At 43.1% G+C, this 12504-nt stretch overlaps 1 protein-coding gene across 1 annotated transcript; it reads left to right on the forward strand.

The window, feature by feature from the left end:
• Positions 1 to 3580: 3580 nt before the first annotated feature.
• Positions 3581 to 12093, forward strand: GJA10 (gap junction protein alpha 10). Its single transcript, XM_071433369.1, has 2 exons — positions 3581 to 4924; positions 12055 to 12093. The coding sequence occupies exons 1-2, from the start codon at positions 3581 to 3583 to the stop codon at positions 12091 to 12093; spliced, it is 1383 nt and encodes a 460-aa protein (XP_071289470.1).
• The last annotated feature ends 411 nt before the right edge of the window (positions 12094 to 12504 follow it).

A 12504-nucleotide genomic window follows, 5' to 3' on the forward strand; every position in this document is an offset into this window, starting at 1 on the left:
TCATCAACTAAGTTCTGGTGGCTCCAGTTTCTCACAAAATACCATTTTGACAACTTGCCTTCCTTTTTTAAACCTTGTCTCTCACAGACACCAGTTCTGAAGATATCAGTTCTGGGCGTGAGGGCAGCTATTCAACCCAGAGGATGAGGGGTTACTGTGCTGAATGTCTGTGTTTCTAACTTAAGACTCGAGTCTTAGTTCCTGTGGCCTCCATTTGCAAAGGCTCAGTCTAACACATCCTAAATTAACTCACCAGGCAGCGGGGTATGAAATCGGACATGACCGATCGATCCTCGAGCATTGATCCAAAGCTGAACTAATGGAATGTAAAGAAAATGTAAGACTCTATTGTACTGTAAAGGCTGCCTATTTAGCCATTTTACAAAATAAAACTCCATTTGGGAGCTGGGTGGAGGTGTAAAGTTCAAAGAACTGACTAAAACAAGGCATAGAGACTTCACAAACTGCTGCTGTACAGATTAAGCCTTGGGGGAATGGCTTTATTAGATGCCACTGACTACAATAATTGCATGATAATTTTGGCTAGAGGCACCATCCTATCATCCATCCTATCATCTGATGATTTTTAAACTGTGCATGAGTAGTTTAGACAGAGTGATCTTGGCATCCAGCTACATAGAACTGAGAAGTCCGTTCAGTGTACCACGTCTATGCTTGGGCTCTTGGGGAAAAGAAAAAAAAGGAAAAAAAATATGTCCTAGGACTCTCAAAGAGAGGTCTCTGAGAAATAACAACAAGCAGTTCTGCATGCTCCTTCTGCAATGCTCTAAGAGATTAACCAGGGGCTTTCTCCTAAGGTAAGTGGCATAAAAATAATTCTTTCTAGGGCTGTATGGAGCAGGCAGGTGCCTGTCAGGCTTGAAGCAATGCAAATTAAAACCATGAGTATTTGCATCTTAACGTTTAACTTCTGACAAGATCTGTAATGCTGCTATTTCGTACCTCAACTGATGCAAACATGGCGTGAATGTCACATAGAAGTGATTTGAATAGTGGCAAATGACAAGATGATTCTTAAAGAAGTAACAAAATCAAAAATAAAGGAACTTCCTCCAAGAGAAATTATGGATTTCCATCTGGTTCTAACTGATTACATGCATGAATTTTTATTGTTTGAAATAACCATACAAAAATACTGGGGCAGATACAAAGTTAGATGGTATAATGAGAAATGTCTCAGGTATGTACTCTCTATACTGAAAATGGTACATTTCTATTCTACAGTGCTAGTAGTATAGAATAGGCTGTACTACTAAAATTTCTAGTCTACTAGTAAACTGGAAATAATTATTTAATTGATATTTAAGATTGCTGTCTTACAGTAAACTGAAATTACTCTGTTAGATCTCAATTAAGACCAGGGAAGGGGACAGAAAAGGAAAAATTAGAAGCATGTTGCTATAACAAGGTAGTGAAGTAGTTTGGGCTGATTTCTTAAAAACACTGGCTTTTGTGGCTCTAAACTAATTTCTTCATTTTATACACTGTATTCACTGTGTCATTATTTGTACTGAAAGTTCTACCAGTGCAGAGCTGAGGGGAAGTGTTCTGGTATCAAGGGCTCACTTAAAGGGTGAATTTATACCATTCCTACAATTACATTTCCTCTGTTGGCTTTTATAATGCAAAGGTGAGGATAGAGTTATTTAAACACTGGTAGAAACCACTGAAGAAACAAAACTCTGTTGAGCCAGGGTGATATGTTTAGACACCTCCCTTGCCCTGAATAGTTACATCCACTTTCTGTTCCAGACAGAAACTTTCTGTTCCAGTTTCTGCTGCTAGAGAATTTCATCTTTGGGATTAAAACATATTTATCCCTGAATTTACATTGTAGCCTCATGCTTAGGGTTTTGTGGTTTGGTTGGGGTTTTTTGCTGAGTCAATCAATTTCAGTGAGGGATCAGCCACTTGCAAGGCAGTGAATATGCCTAGAGCTCCTTTGCTTAACTGTTGCATTGGACTACAATAATTATTGCTGACTTTCTGTTTTCCTCCTGTGTCTCATTGCAGTGATATGTGTGGGAGGAAAGGAATGGGGAAACAAGATATTCTGGGTGCATAACAGCACCTAAGAGATTGCTTGAATAGATGTGTTTACTTAGCCAGTTCCATGTGTGAAAATTCAAATTTGCAGACCAAAAACAGTCCCAGAAACATAATAATAAAGTCTGTAGGATGCCTATGCTGAGAATAACTTCACTGCTGGTTACAACTGAGTATTTTTACTTGCAGTGTGGATAAATACAGCCTTGAAGCAAAACTGAACTTCCTGGGATCATGTCATGAGCCAAGCCATATTAATAATGGTGACATCACCCAGCTATGCTATCATTTAAATATACAAGATTTTGGGCTCATCAACCAGCCAGATCTTAAAAAAAAATCTTAGAAATTGTACTTTACTAAAGGTTGTGGTTTAGTGGAATTTGGGATGTTTTGAAAGTATTGTAGCATAAAAGAAATTCAAGTGTGAATCCTAAGGCAGATACGATCCCAGTTGCTTCAATCATTTATTGCCATATTAACAGAAAGAGTTCCAGGGACACAACACCAAACATGCAGTTGATTCACAAATAAACAGTCAAATATCTTACATTTCAATTCCCCATATTATCTGAAGCTCCAAAACAAAGCTTCAAAAGAAGCAGCTTGTAAATCAAGCAGAACATAGACTAATTTGCTTGTGAATCAGTTTCTGGGACAGAAATAGTTAAAAAGATTTTCACACACTCACTGTTAAAAACCTTCACATCACTCTGATTCAATTATCTCATATGCTAAAGTCTATAATTAAGATGCAGCAAACTTGATACATAAAAATAAAGGTATTAACCCTAGAAGCACTCAGTTTATTGATATTATCCTAGAACTGAGACTGCAAATGTACAGCTATGTGTAAATCAGCTATGTATTTGTAGTTTCAGAGAGAAACTTGTGAATTGTTACCTGGGTAGATGGGAAAATGTTGGATGGATGGCACTAAAATTGCTACTACCTTGGTGTAAAAAATGAAACTATTTTTAAGTCACAGCTATAGGACATTTCTCAAAACTTTATCCAAAAATAATAAAGCAAATAACATTATTCATTGTGGCAAAACTATGGCAAATCCATAGTCAGTGTGGAATGGAGTGTAGAATTAAATGAGTGTAGAATTAACCTGTAGTTGGCAAATGATTTGCAAGGCTGGAAAAAAGTGATCTTCATTACTTGTGGGAAGAAAAGAATATAAAGCTATGGGCAGTTATGAAGTACTGTGGTTTACAGCTGAAATTAATATCTCTTAATCTTTAAATAATCTCACATGTGCATCTTTGACCAGTAATCATGAAGTTTGAATTAATTTAAAGGCTCAGTAAGTAGAAAGTAATGACAAACTTCTAAGAGCTCTCCAGCTACCAGAAGAATGTATCTGAAACACATATATTAAAATTAACAAAAATACCAAAAACAAACAACAAAAACAACAACAAAAACTAAAAATGCCCATTTCTAAAAGAAATCCATCATTGCAAAAAAATAACTTTTTTTCCCCCCCAGATATGAACTTCTGACCATGGGGGACTGGAACTTGTTGGGCAGCATCCTTGAAGAAGTGCACATCCACTCCACCATAGTTGGCAAAATCTGGCTCACAATCCTGTTCATATTCCGGATGCTGGTGCTGGGAGTGGCCGCTGAAGATGTCTGGGATGATGAGCAGTCCGAGTTCATCTGCAACACGGAGCAACCTGGCTGCAACAATATCTGTTACGACAAAGCCTTCCCCATTTCTTTGATCAGATACTGGGTACTGCAGATCATATTTGTCTCCTCCCCATCCTTAGTGTACATGGGCCACGCGCTCTACAGGTTGAGGGCCCTGGAGAAAGAGCGGCAGAACAGGAAAGCCCACCTGCGGGCTCAGCTCGAGGACCTGGAGCCCATGCTCGAGGAACACAGGAGAGTGGAGAGAGAACTCCGTAAGCTGGAGGAACAGAAGAAAGTGAATAAGGCACCCTTGAGAGGGTCCCTGCTGCGCACCTATGTCCTACATATCCTGACCCGGTCGGTGGTCGAAGTGGGCTTTATGATAGGTCAGTATCTTTTATATGGGTTTCACATGTCTCCCCTTTACAAATGCACTCGGCCCCCCTGCCCTAACACGGTGGATTGTTTTGTGTCCCGACCCACAGAGAAGACCATCTTTATGGTTTTCATGAACAGCATCGCCGCCGTCTCCCTCTTCCTCAACATCCTCGAAATCGCCCACCTGGGCATCAAGAAGATCCAGAAGAGCCTGTGCGGGCAGCCGCTGTGGCCGGCGGGCCCGTCCGAGGAGGAGCCCAGCGCGTACAACTCCAAGAAGAGCTCGGTGGTGCCTCCGCCGCCCTGCCTGGCCAGCAACGCGTCCCCGCCGCGCCCCGCGCCCGCGCCGCTCCCGCCGCCGCCGCCCGCGCCCGCCGCCCCCGCTCCGCCGCCGGCCCGGCAGCACCGCGGGCAGCTCCGGGCAACGCCGCCGCCGCGCCGGCGGCACCACGGACAGCACCAGCCGCCCTCCTCCAGCAGCGAGGAGGCGCCGCGGGCCGCCCCGGCGGGCGGAGGGGCAGGGGCGGCGGGGGCGGCTGCCGCTGCTCGCCGGGCGCCCCGCAGGCAGAGCCGGGCGAGCGCCTGCCGCGATCTGGATGAGGAGCGCGGCGACTCCCCGGACAGCGGGCACTGCCCCGGCACCCGCAAGTCCAGCTTCCTCTCCCGCGTGCTCACCGGGAGCCGGGCGGGCAGCGACAGCGAGAGCACCGCCTCCCGCGGCGGCTCCGGCCCCGGCCCCGGCCCCGGCTCCGGCTCCGGCTCGGAGGGGCAGCGCCGCGAGGAGGGCGCGCCCAGCCCGCCGCCCGCCGCCTCGGGACGCCGCCTGTCCATGGCAAGTAGCGGCCGGGACGGCCCGCGGGAGGGGGGCGGCGGGGGGCCGCGGCAGCCTGTGCCGGCCCTGGGGAGGAGGGGGCGAGCCAGGGGGCAGAACGGCTCGGGCAGGACCGCCAACACAGCCCCAGCCCCTCGCGGCCCCCCGGACAAAGCCAAGCTCCCAAACGCTCGGCCTCCTTCTGCCGTGAAAGCGGGAATACCAGGGAATTACTGAGTCCCGAGGAGCTCTAAGTCACCGAATCCCGGCTTCTTTATATACTCATTCCATCATCCCAATCCACTCGACGAGGATTGTCCCAGGGAAAACTTCTTCAGCTCCAGCCAGTGTAAGAAAGAGAAGCCAAGAATGCGTTGAGTTCAATGACACAACTTCTCTCGGTTTCAGGTTTGTCTCAGAGGTGACCTCCAAGTCAAACAATTGTTCAATGAATAAATCAAAAGATCTACATGTAAAAACCCCCACTAAACAATTGCAATGCCAGAGCCAACGACTACAGAATTGCTTTTTCAGAAGCTCCTCTTTTTCTTTGGCCACATGTTCTGGGCTTGCTTACAGTCATAATGTTGGCAAGATATAGTGCTCGTATTCAAGAGTCAACAAGGCTTTCTTAAAAGAGATTTGAATTCTGGTGATCTCAGATCACAGGTTTGGTTCTTTGAGAGCATAGAGGCTCCTTTACAATCACTTGCAGTAGCAAGCCCATAAATACCTTTTTATAGGGCATGTAATAAACATGATTACTTCACACAATGCTCAAAGTCATAGATTCTGTTCAATTCTTTTTCCTCGCTCTTCCTAAACAACTCCCCCTCTCCTTTTTTTTTCCTATATACAAAACAAACAAAGCCAACAAACTTCAAATCTTTTCTGGTAAGAAATACAAGGCTCCTTTATACTGCTTATCCAAAAATTGTTTGTGACTTCCAGTTTCCATGGGGTTACAGTTCCTACAGAAAGCCAGTCAGCATAAGCCATGTTAAATTGTCACTTAGGCGCAATTTAACCACTTTCCACTTCAATCTTTCTAATACAGGGAGAGGGCCTAGAGCCTAATCTGTTGATCTGCTGGCTCTAGATACTCAGATAGAAGGCCCTTTAAAAAGGTGAATGCAGAAAGTTATTCAAAGCAAGACAGAATTTCAGTAGCACTCTCTTGAGAACTCACAGAAGTTGGTTGGCAGCTTTTCCTATGTAATGACAATGATTCTACCTTCCAGGGGAGACCTTCAGAAAAATATAGTCAGTTTGCAAAACAATGTCATTACTCTTGAAAGTAACACTCTCCCAGCATGCTGTCTTTGGTGATCATTATGTACAGGGCTTGTGCTAGCATTTTAAAATGTGACTGATGTAGGTATGCTGCCTGGTGCTTCCTGCTTACAGCATACAATATTTAAAAGTACTTGTACTTCTTAATTCCACTGAGGCAAGGTTTTGGCAAATGCATTTATTCTGGCACTGCTGCAGCACTTTTATGAATACTGATTTCAATACACAAATATGCTGGTGCATCATAAATATGTTGAACCTGGGCATTAAAACTTGAATACGTTTCTAGTCTGTATTCCTCAGTTCCTATATTAACTATTTATTTTGATCAAATGCACTCAGCATTGGTTTGATTTGTTTTTATATTGTCCAGAAGATGATAATCATGTATTAATGACAGAATCACAGAATGATTTGGGTTGGAAGGGATCTTAAAGATCATCTAGTTCCAACCCTCACCCTGTCAAGGGACACCTTCCACTAGACCAGGTTGCCCAAAGTGCCCTCAAGCCTGGCCTAGAACACTTCCAGGGATGGGGCATCTACAACTTCTCTGGGCAACCAGTTCCAGCCCCCCACCACCCTCACAGTAAAGAATTTCCTCCTACTAAATCTGCCCTCTTTCAGTTTAAAGCCATTCCCCCTTGTTCCATCACTACATGCCCTTGCTAACAGTCCCTCTCCAGCTCTCTTGTCAGCTCCCTTTTACTTACTGGAAGGCCACTACTAAGTCACCTTGGAGCCTTCTCCAGACTGAACAACCCCAACTTTCTCAGCCCCTCCTCATAGGAGAGGTAATGTTTAGATAAAAGAAAAATGTGTATGATTTTATTTAAAATCTATTGATCATATTTTTTTTAATAAGTACTTAAAAGTAGCTATATTAAAAAAAAATCCCAATGAAGCATACAAAAACATTGCCTACTGCCATCCCTGATTAACAGTGACTTGTAACACTAATGCAAAAAAAGTCAAAGTACAGACACTTTTTAGCATAACAGTGAATCCAATGCACAAACATACTTTAAACAGATAAAATACAGTCCGTTCTAACCTGGATTTTACAAATCTAAGCTGGGTAGCCTAAAAGGAGAATTGACACTGTTCTTCAATTTTCTTTGATAAATTTCCCAAACTATCATCTTTAGTTCCGTACGGGTTAAAGTTTTTTTTCTTTTTCCCCCTCATCCACACCATTCTGCCAGAATTTGTCTGTAGCATTCTTTGTATTAGGTTCAATGAGAGAGGAGTATCAACTCAACATTGAAAAGATCACTTTCTACAGCTCAATAACCATTCTAGCAATCTCCAACCAAGCACATCCCCATGTTCTGTGCTAAGGCAGCAGGGCAGCTGCAGCTGCCCACAAACACCATAGTTTTCTTCCTAGCTGAAAGAAACCCTCGAAGTTACACAAAATCCATCCATCTGATACTGCAAAAGTCTTCAGACAAGTCAACTGCGCTCTGTGAGTTGTGGCTCTGAAAGCACCAAGCAAGTCTAAGGGTACAATTTATGGATGCTTGATCTTCAACCAGTGATGGGCTTTTTTCTGACCAGTATTACCAATGCCATTTCCACACCAAAACTGAATCTCTAACAAGCAAATAATAATCATTAGGGATAAATGTGTTAAAAGTTACTTCTCATTATGTATTGGACCCTGTGGATCAAACTATGAAGACCAGGTTTTGGATAGTAATTGGCTGGGTCATAAACACGATTTTTTTTCACAAGTACAAAACTGCATCTCTCAAAGAGAACAGGAAGTTTGCCTTAGGCCTTCCTCTTTGGAGGAAAGGTTATTTTGGACCCTTAGGAGAGAATGCATTTAATTCTTCACTGAAAGCCCCTATGAAACAGCACAGTAGGATATTGATTACAAAATGCCTGTTTGGCTACCAGGATTCCTCAACTTTTCCAGACTTCAGTGCAAACAAGACCAGCTCTGTATCTAAAAAAGAAGACATGCCCTTCCCATTTGTAGGATTTATACAGACCACCCATGTGTGGCCACAAACTAGAAGGCTATCCAGGAAGCCAAAGTCAGAGAGACAGAAAACCTAAAAAATTTATTTGACTAAAGATTTGTTAGGAAAAAAGCAAACTTTTTTTGAGCCTCTGTTGGTCAAGCTTTAGGTTTATTAGATTCTGAAGACAGAGCACCAAACCTGGACCTTCAAGCACATGGCAAACAAAGGTAGAGAATAAATGCATGACATGAGAATTATTTCCAACTGATTTCATTCCACCTAACACAATGACAAGAGCATTGCTGACTATACAGATGAGCTAATCTCAATATAATGTTACAAAACTCTACACTGACAAGGGAATCCAGCAACTGTGTACAGCTCAAGTCAGACTATCTGCATGTCTCCAAACCTTGGTCCTGTGGACCACAGTCAGCATGCTTTGAAGTGACAGAAAACAATTTGTTCATTGGTAACTGTCTCCAAGCTAATAATTTCCAAGGCTCACTTAGAGGATACCTCTTAGAGAATAAACAGTATTTTATCTTCTCAGAGATATTGTGGGTACACATATGGTTCTGCCCTAAGGTTTGCTTCTCTCACCACATTTTAACTTTTATTTAAGGGGAGATACAGCTATGGAGCAAAAGGGCATCCTCTGCATGGTCCCATGCTGTCAGACTCCATTAGGTGAAGCAGGCCTTAAATGGCAGCTTTTCACACACAACTGAGTGAAAAAACCTTCACTGAATTTAGTATATCCATAATCATAGCTGACAGCCAGGAGGTGGATCCACAAAGGTGTGTAGGAATTATGCTGCTGTCCATAGGACTCTGCACATGAATTATATTCTGAGAAAAAGACCTCATAATTTGCACCAGTCAGGGTCTTGAGTGGTGGATAATACATGCTTAAGCCTGATAAGATTAATAGACTGATGCAGTCTAAGATCAGTTTATAACAAGTACAGATACAACTTGTGCTCTCTTGAAAATAGGCAGGGCCAGGAATTACAGCCCAGAATAGGCACCTGGCTCTTGGAGCATTGCACTGAGGGGTATTGTCTCCCAGCATCCACATGCAAGATTGTGTCAAGCCATTAGGATCACAGAATAACTCTCTTCTTATCTCTGAGGGCATGAAAAGCAGACCTGAGCACTCCAAATGAACAGTTAGAGAAGATGGCAGCTTTACTTCCAAAGGCACTGTTTGCCAGAATCAAGCAATCTTCCTCCTCACCCATTTTCTGCAGACCAGGGAGTGATGGCAGAATGACCAGACAGCTCAGCTGAGGTGACCACAGCCTGACTCTCCATCTTCAGAGTGTCACAATGTCTTCCCAACTCAATTACTGAATGCAATCACTTCTACAAAAGCTGGAGGCTGGTATTTCATTGCTAACTGCATTCGAAGTCTTCGCTAGCTGTGTTTCCTGCCCTTCTAAAGCAGAGGATTCCAATTCCATGCTACCTAGCAGGATGTCCAGCATCAGTTCTTTTTGGTCTTTACCTATATGATAGCTTTCTAAAGAATTCTATGCTGTGCTCTAAAACCTAGGAATTTTAATTTGGTTAACTGGGATTGTGAGTTGTTACACTAGATTGGCAGCTCTTCACAAAAGCACCAACTTTCAGATGACTTGGAACAAATTATATTTGCAACCCATGCCTCAACCTGTATTAAGAAGTTATGTGCTCTACTGTGCTCGTGCTCTTTCTAGAGTACCCTAGGGTATTCCAAGAAGATGGGGGCTTGACATTATCTAATGTTTGTGTTTCTTGATGAAGCCATGATAAGTTCCTAAATCAAGAAGCAAAACTGGAAATCAATAGAAGATGTATAATGATTTTAGCAACCAAAATTAGTAGATCAAGACTTTCATAAAGAAATCTTAAGCATTTTAGGCACTCTAGACTTTTGTTTTTCAGGAAGTGCTGCATCTTCCTCATCGTCTCCTCCAGAGTGTCCTGTGCTTTCACAGTGTCATTTTAATAAGTCTGTATTTTTGGCTACAAAGTAACCAATGCATCTTTAAAACAAGACTCCCTTCTTATGGTGAATGAAGGGAATAAAATTAACAATGAAGCAGATGGTGACACTGATACTCTCAGATTGCAGAATTAGTGTGAGATAGGGCTGCTGGTTTTATTCTTTTGCAGAGAAGAAAGTCTCTAGGGCTGAAATCCTGGCTCTGTCAAAGTTGTGAAAATTTTACAATTCACTAGGTTTGGTTTCCCTCATTGCACTGCTCTTTTATTCCTCCATGCTGTTCAATTTTTTCCTGCTTCTCAATTCTCCATTCAGCTTTGAGCCTCTTACCCACTGGGAAAACTCTCCATAGTGAGCAGGATAGGGAAGAGAAAGCTGCTGTTCAGCATGAGTGCTTGCCATCTTCTTCAGAACAGGGCATGTTTACTCAACCTTTCAGCATCGTGTAAGGAATAAATACTCATTTAACTAGCTGCTCACCTGCTCTTGCTTCTGGGGCTGCAACCGCTTGATAAGAGTGAATGTACATTGAAATCACAAACCTGATAATCACGGAGGAGTTATTTACACACATGAGCTCCACCAGGAAAATCTGCAGGTGGGGTAAGGGACTGGCAAATCCCTGTGTTCCTCTAGGATTTTTGAGAATCCTCAAAGGTATTCACATTTACACCTGCTGGTAACTACTGCTGGTTTTGTACAGCTTTTCAGGGTAAATACCTCTTTAAAAAAATAAATAAATCCCACAGTACTTGTATTTTATTCTGCCCTGGAGCACTCAGAAGAAACTTGTGGTGAGGACAGCAAATATACCAATTTTCCTGCAAAAGCCACTTGGCCACCCAAAGGTAACCGTTCACCACTTCTGTACAAACACAGATAAACTTTGGGTGTCAGCAGCAGTTGAACACTAATGAACCCGTCTGAGGATCTGTGCAGCAAAAAACAAATAAGCTGGATTTTAGAAAGTGGAACTTGTTTAATTGAGTCCATCTTTGTAAGGTTTTAAAGAATTCAAAAAGATACAAACCTCCTTACTATGTACAGGAAGAGCTACTAGGGTGGGTTCACTGATTTCAAACAAATTACTAAATCACAGAATTATAGAATCAGAATGATTTGGGTTTAAAAGGACCTTAAAGATCATCTAGTTCCAACCCCCACACCCATGGGCTGGGACAGCTTCCACTAAACCACATTGCTCAATGCCACATCCAACCTGGCCTTGAACACTTGCAGGAATGGTACATCCAAAACAGCTCAGGGCAACCTTCTCCAGTGCCTCATCACCATCACAGTAAAGAATTTCTTTCTAATACCCAATCTAAGCCTATTCTTTTTTCAGTTTAAAGCCATTACCCTTTGTCCCATCACATGCCCTTGCTAACAGTCCCTCTACAGCTTTGCTGCAAGCCCTCTTTAGGTACTGGAAGGTGCTGTAAGGTCTCCCTGAAGCCTCCTCTTCTCCAGGCTGAACAACCCTAACTCAGCCTGTCTTCATAGGACAGGTGTCCCCGCCCCTCTGGCCATCCTCATGGCCCTCCTCTGGACTTTCTCCAGCAGGTCCATGACATTCTTATATTCTGGTCCCAGAGCTGGATGCAACACTCCAGGTGAGGTCTCGGAGGAGCTGAGTAGAGAGGGAGAATCACCCCCCTCAACCTGCTGGTCATATCATTGCATTCATATATTTATTTTGGTTTGAAATCAAGGTGTTTCCCTTCTTCCCACCCCCCCATTAGCATTGAACAAAGCCCTACAAGGTAAGTATGTTGTCAGCTAAACACCAGATTCCCTTAACTATGTTTGTGCTGGGGTTAATTACTATGATAGCATTTCTTTTTCTCCTTTAAGCCAATTCAGTTTTGTGCTTTCTTTCTCTTGTTGTCTTTCAGAGCATGCTCCTAGAACTATCATCCATCATGAAAAAGTAAGGACATTCTAAGGAGAAGAAATAAACTAAGGGACTGAGTAGAAACTGCCTTCAGCAGAGAGATGAAAAGCAGATTTTCTGTCATTATGTTCCCCTGTCCCGCTGCTGTAATGCTAAATTGATAATACAGTTTGAAAAAGCAAACACTTTATTCCTCCATTTCATGCCAATCCCAGCTGTGTTGTGCTCTGACTGCTGCTGTTACTGGGTAGCTCACTCCACAACTCAAGATTTCTCTCACGTAGACTGAGCTGGATCTTGCCAGTGTGTGCTGCCACTGCAGAAACAGCCTTGTGTCTTTGGGAAGCGTTTTGGGATGCACAACTTGTTGTGCATGCTAGTGGTGTTCATATCAGAAACCAGCCTGATCCACAGAACTTCAAGGTAGCCTAGGACCCAAGGCACTGACAAG

Source organism: Agelaius tricolor, unplaced genomic scaffold, assembly GCF_023055355.1.
Source record: "Agelaius tricolor isolate 1412-34295 unplaced genomic scaffold, bAgeTri1.0.p SCAF_1, whole genome shotgun sequence".
Taxonomy (NCBI): domain Eukaryota; kingdom Metazoa; phylum Chordata; class Aves; order Passeriformes; family Icteridae; genus Agelaius; species Agelaius tricolor.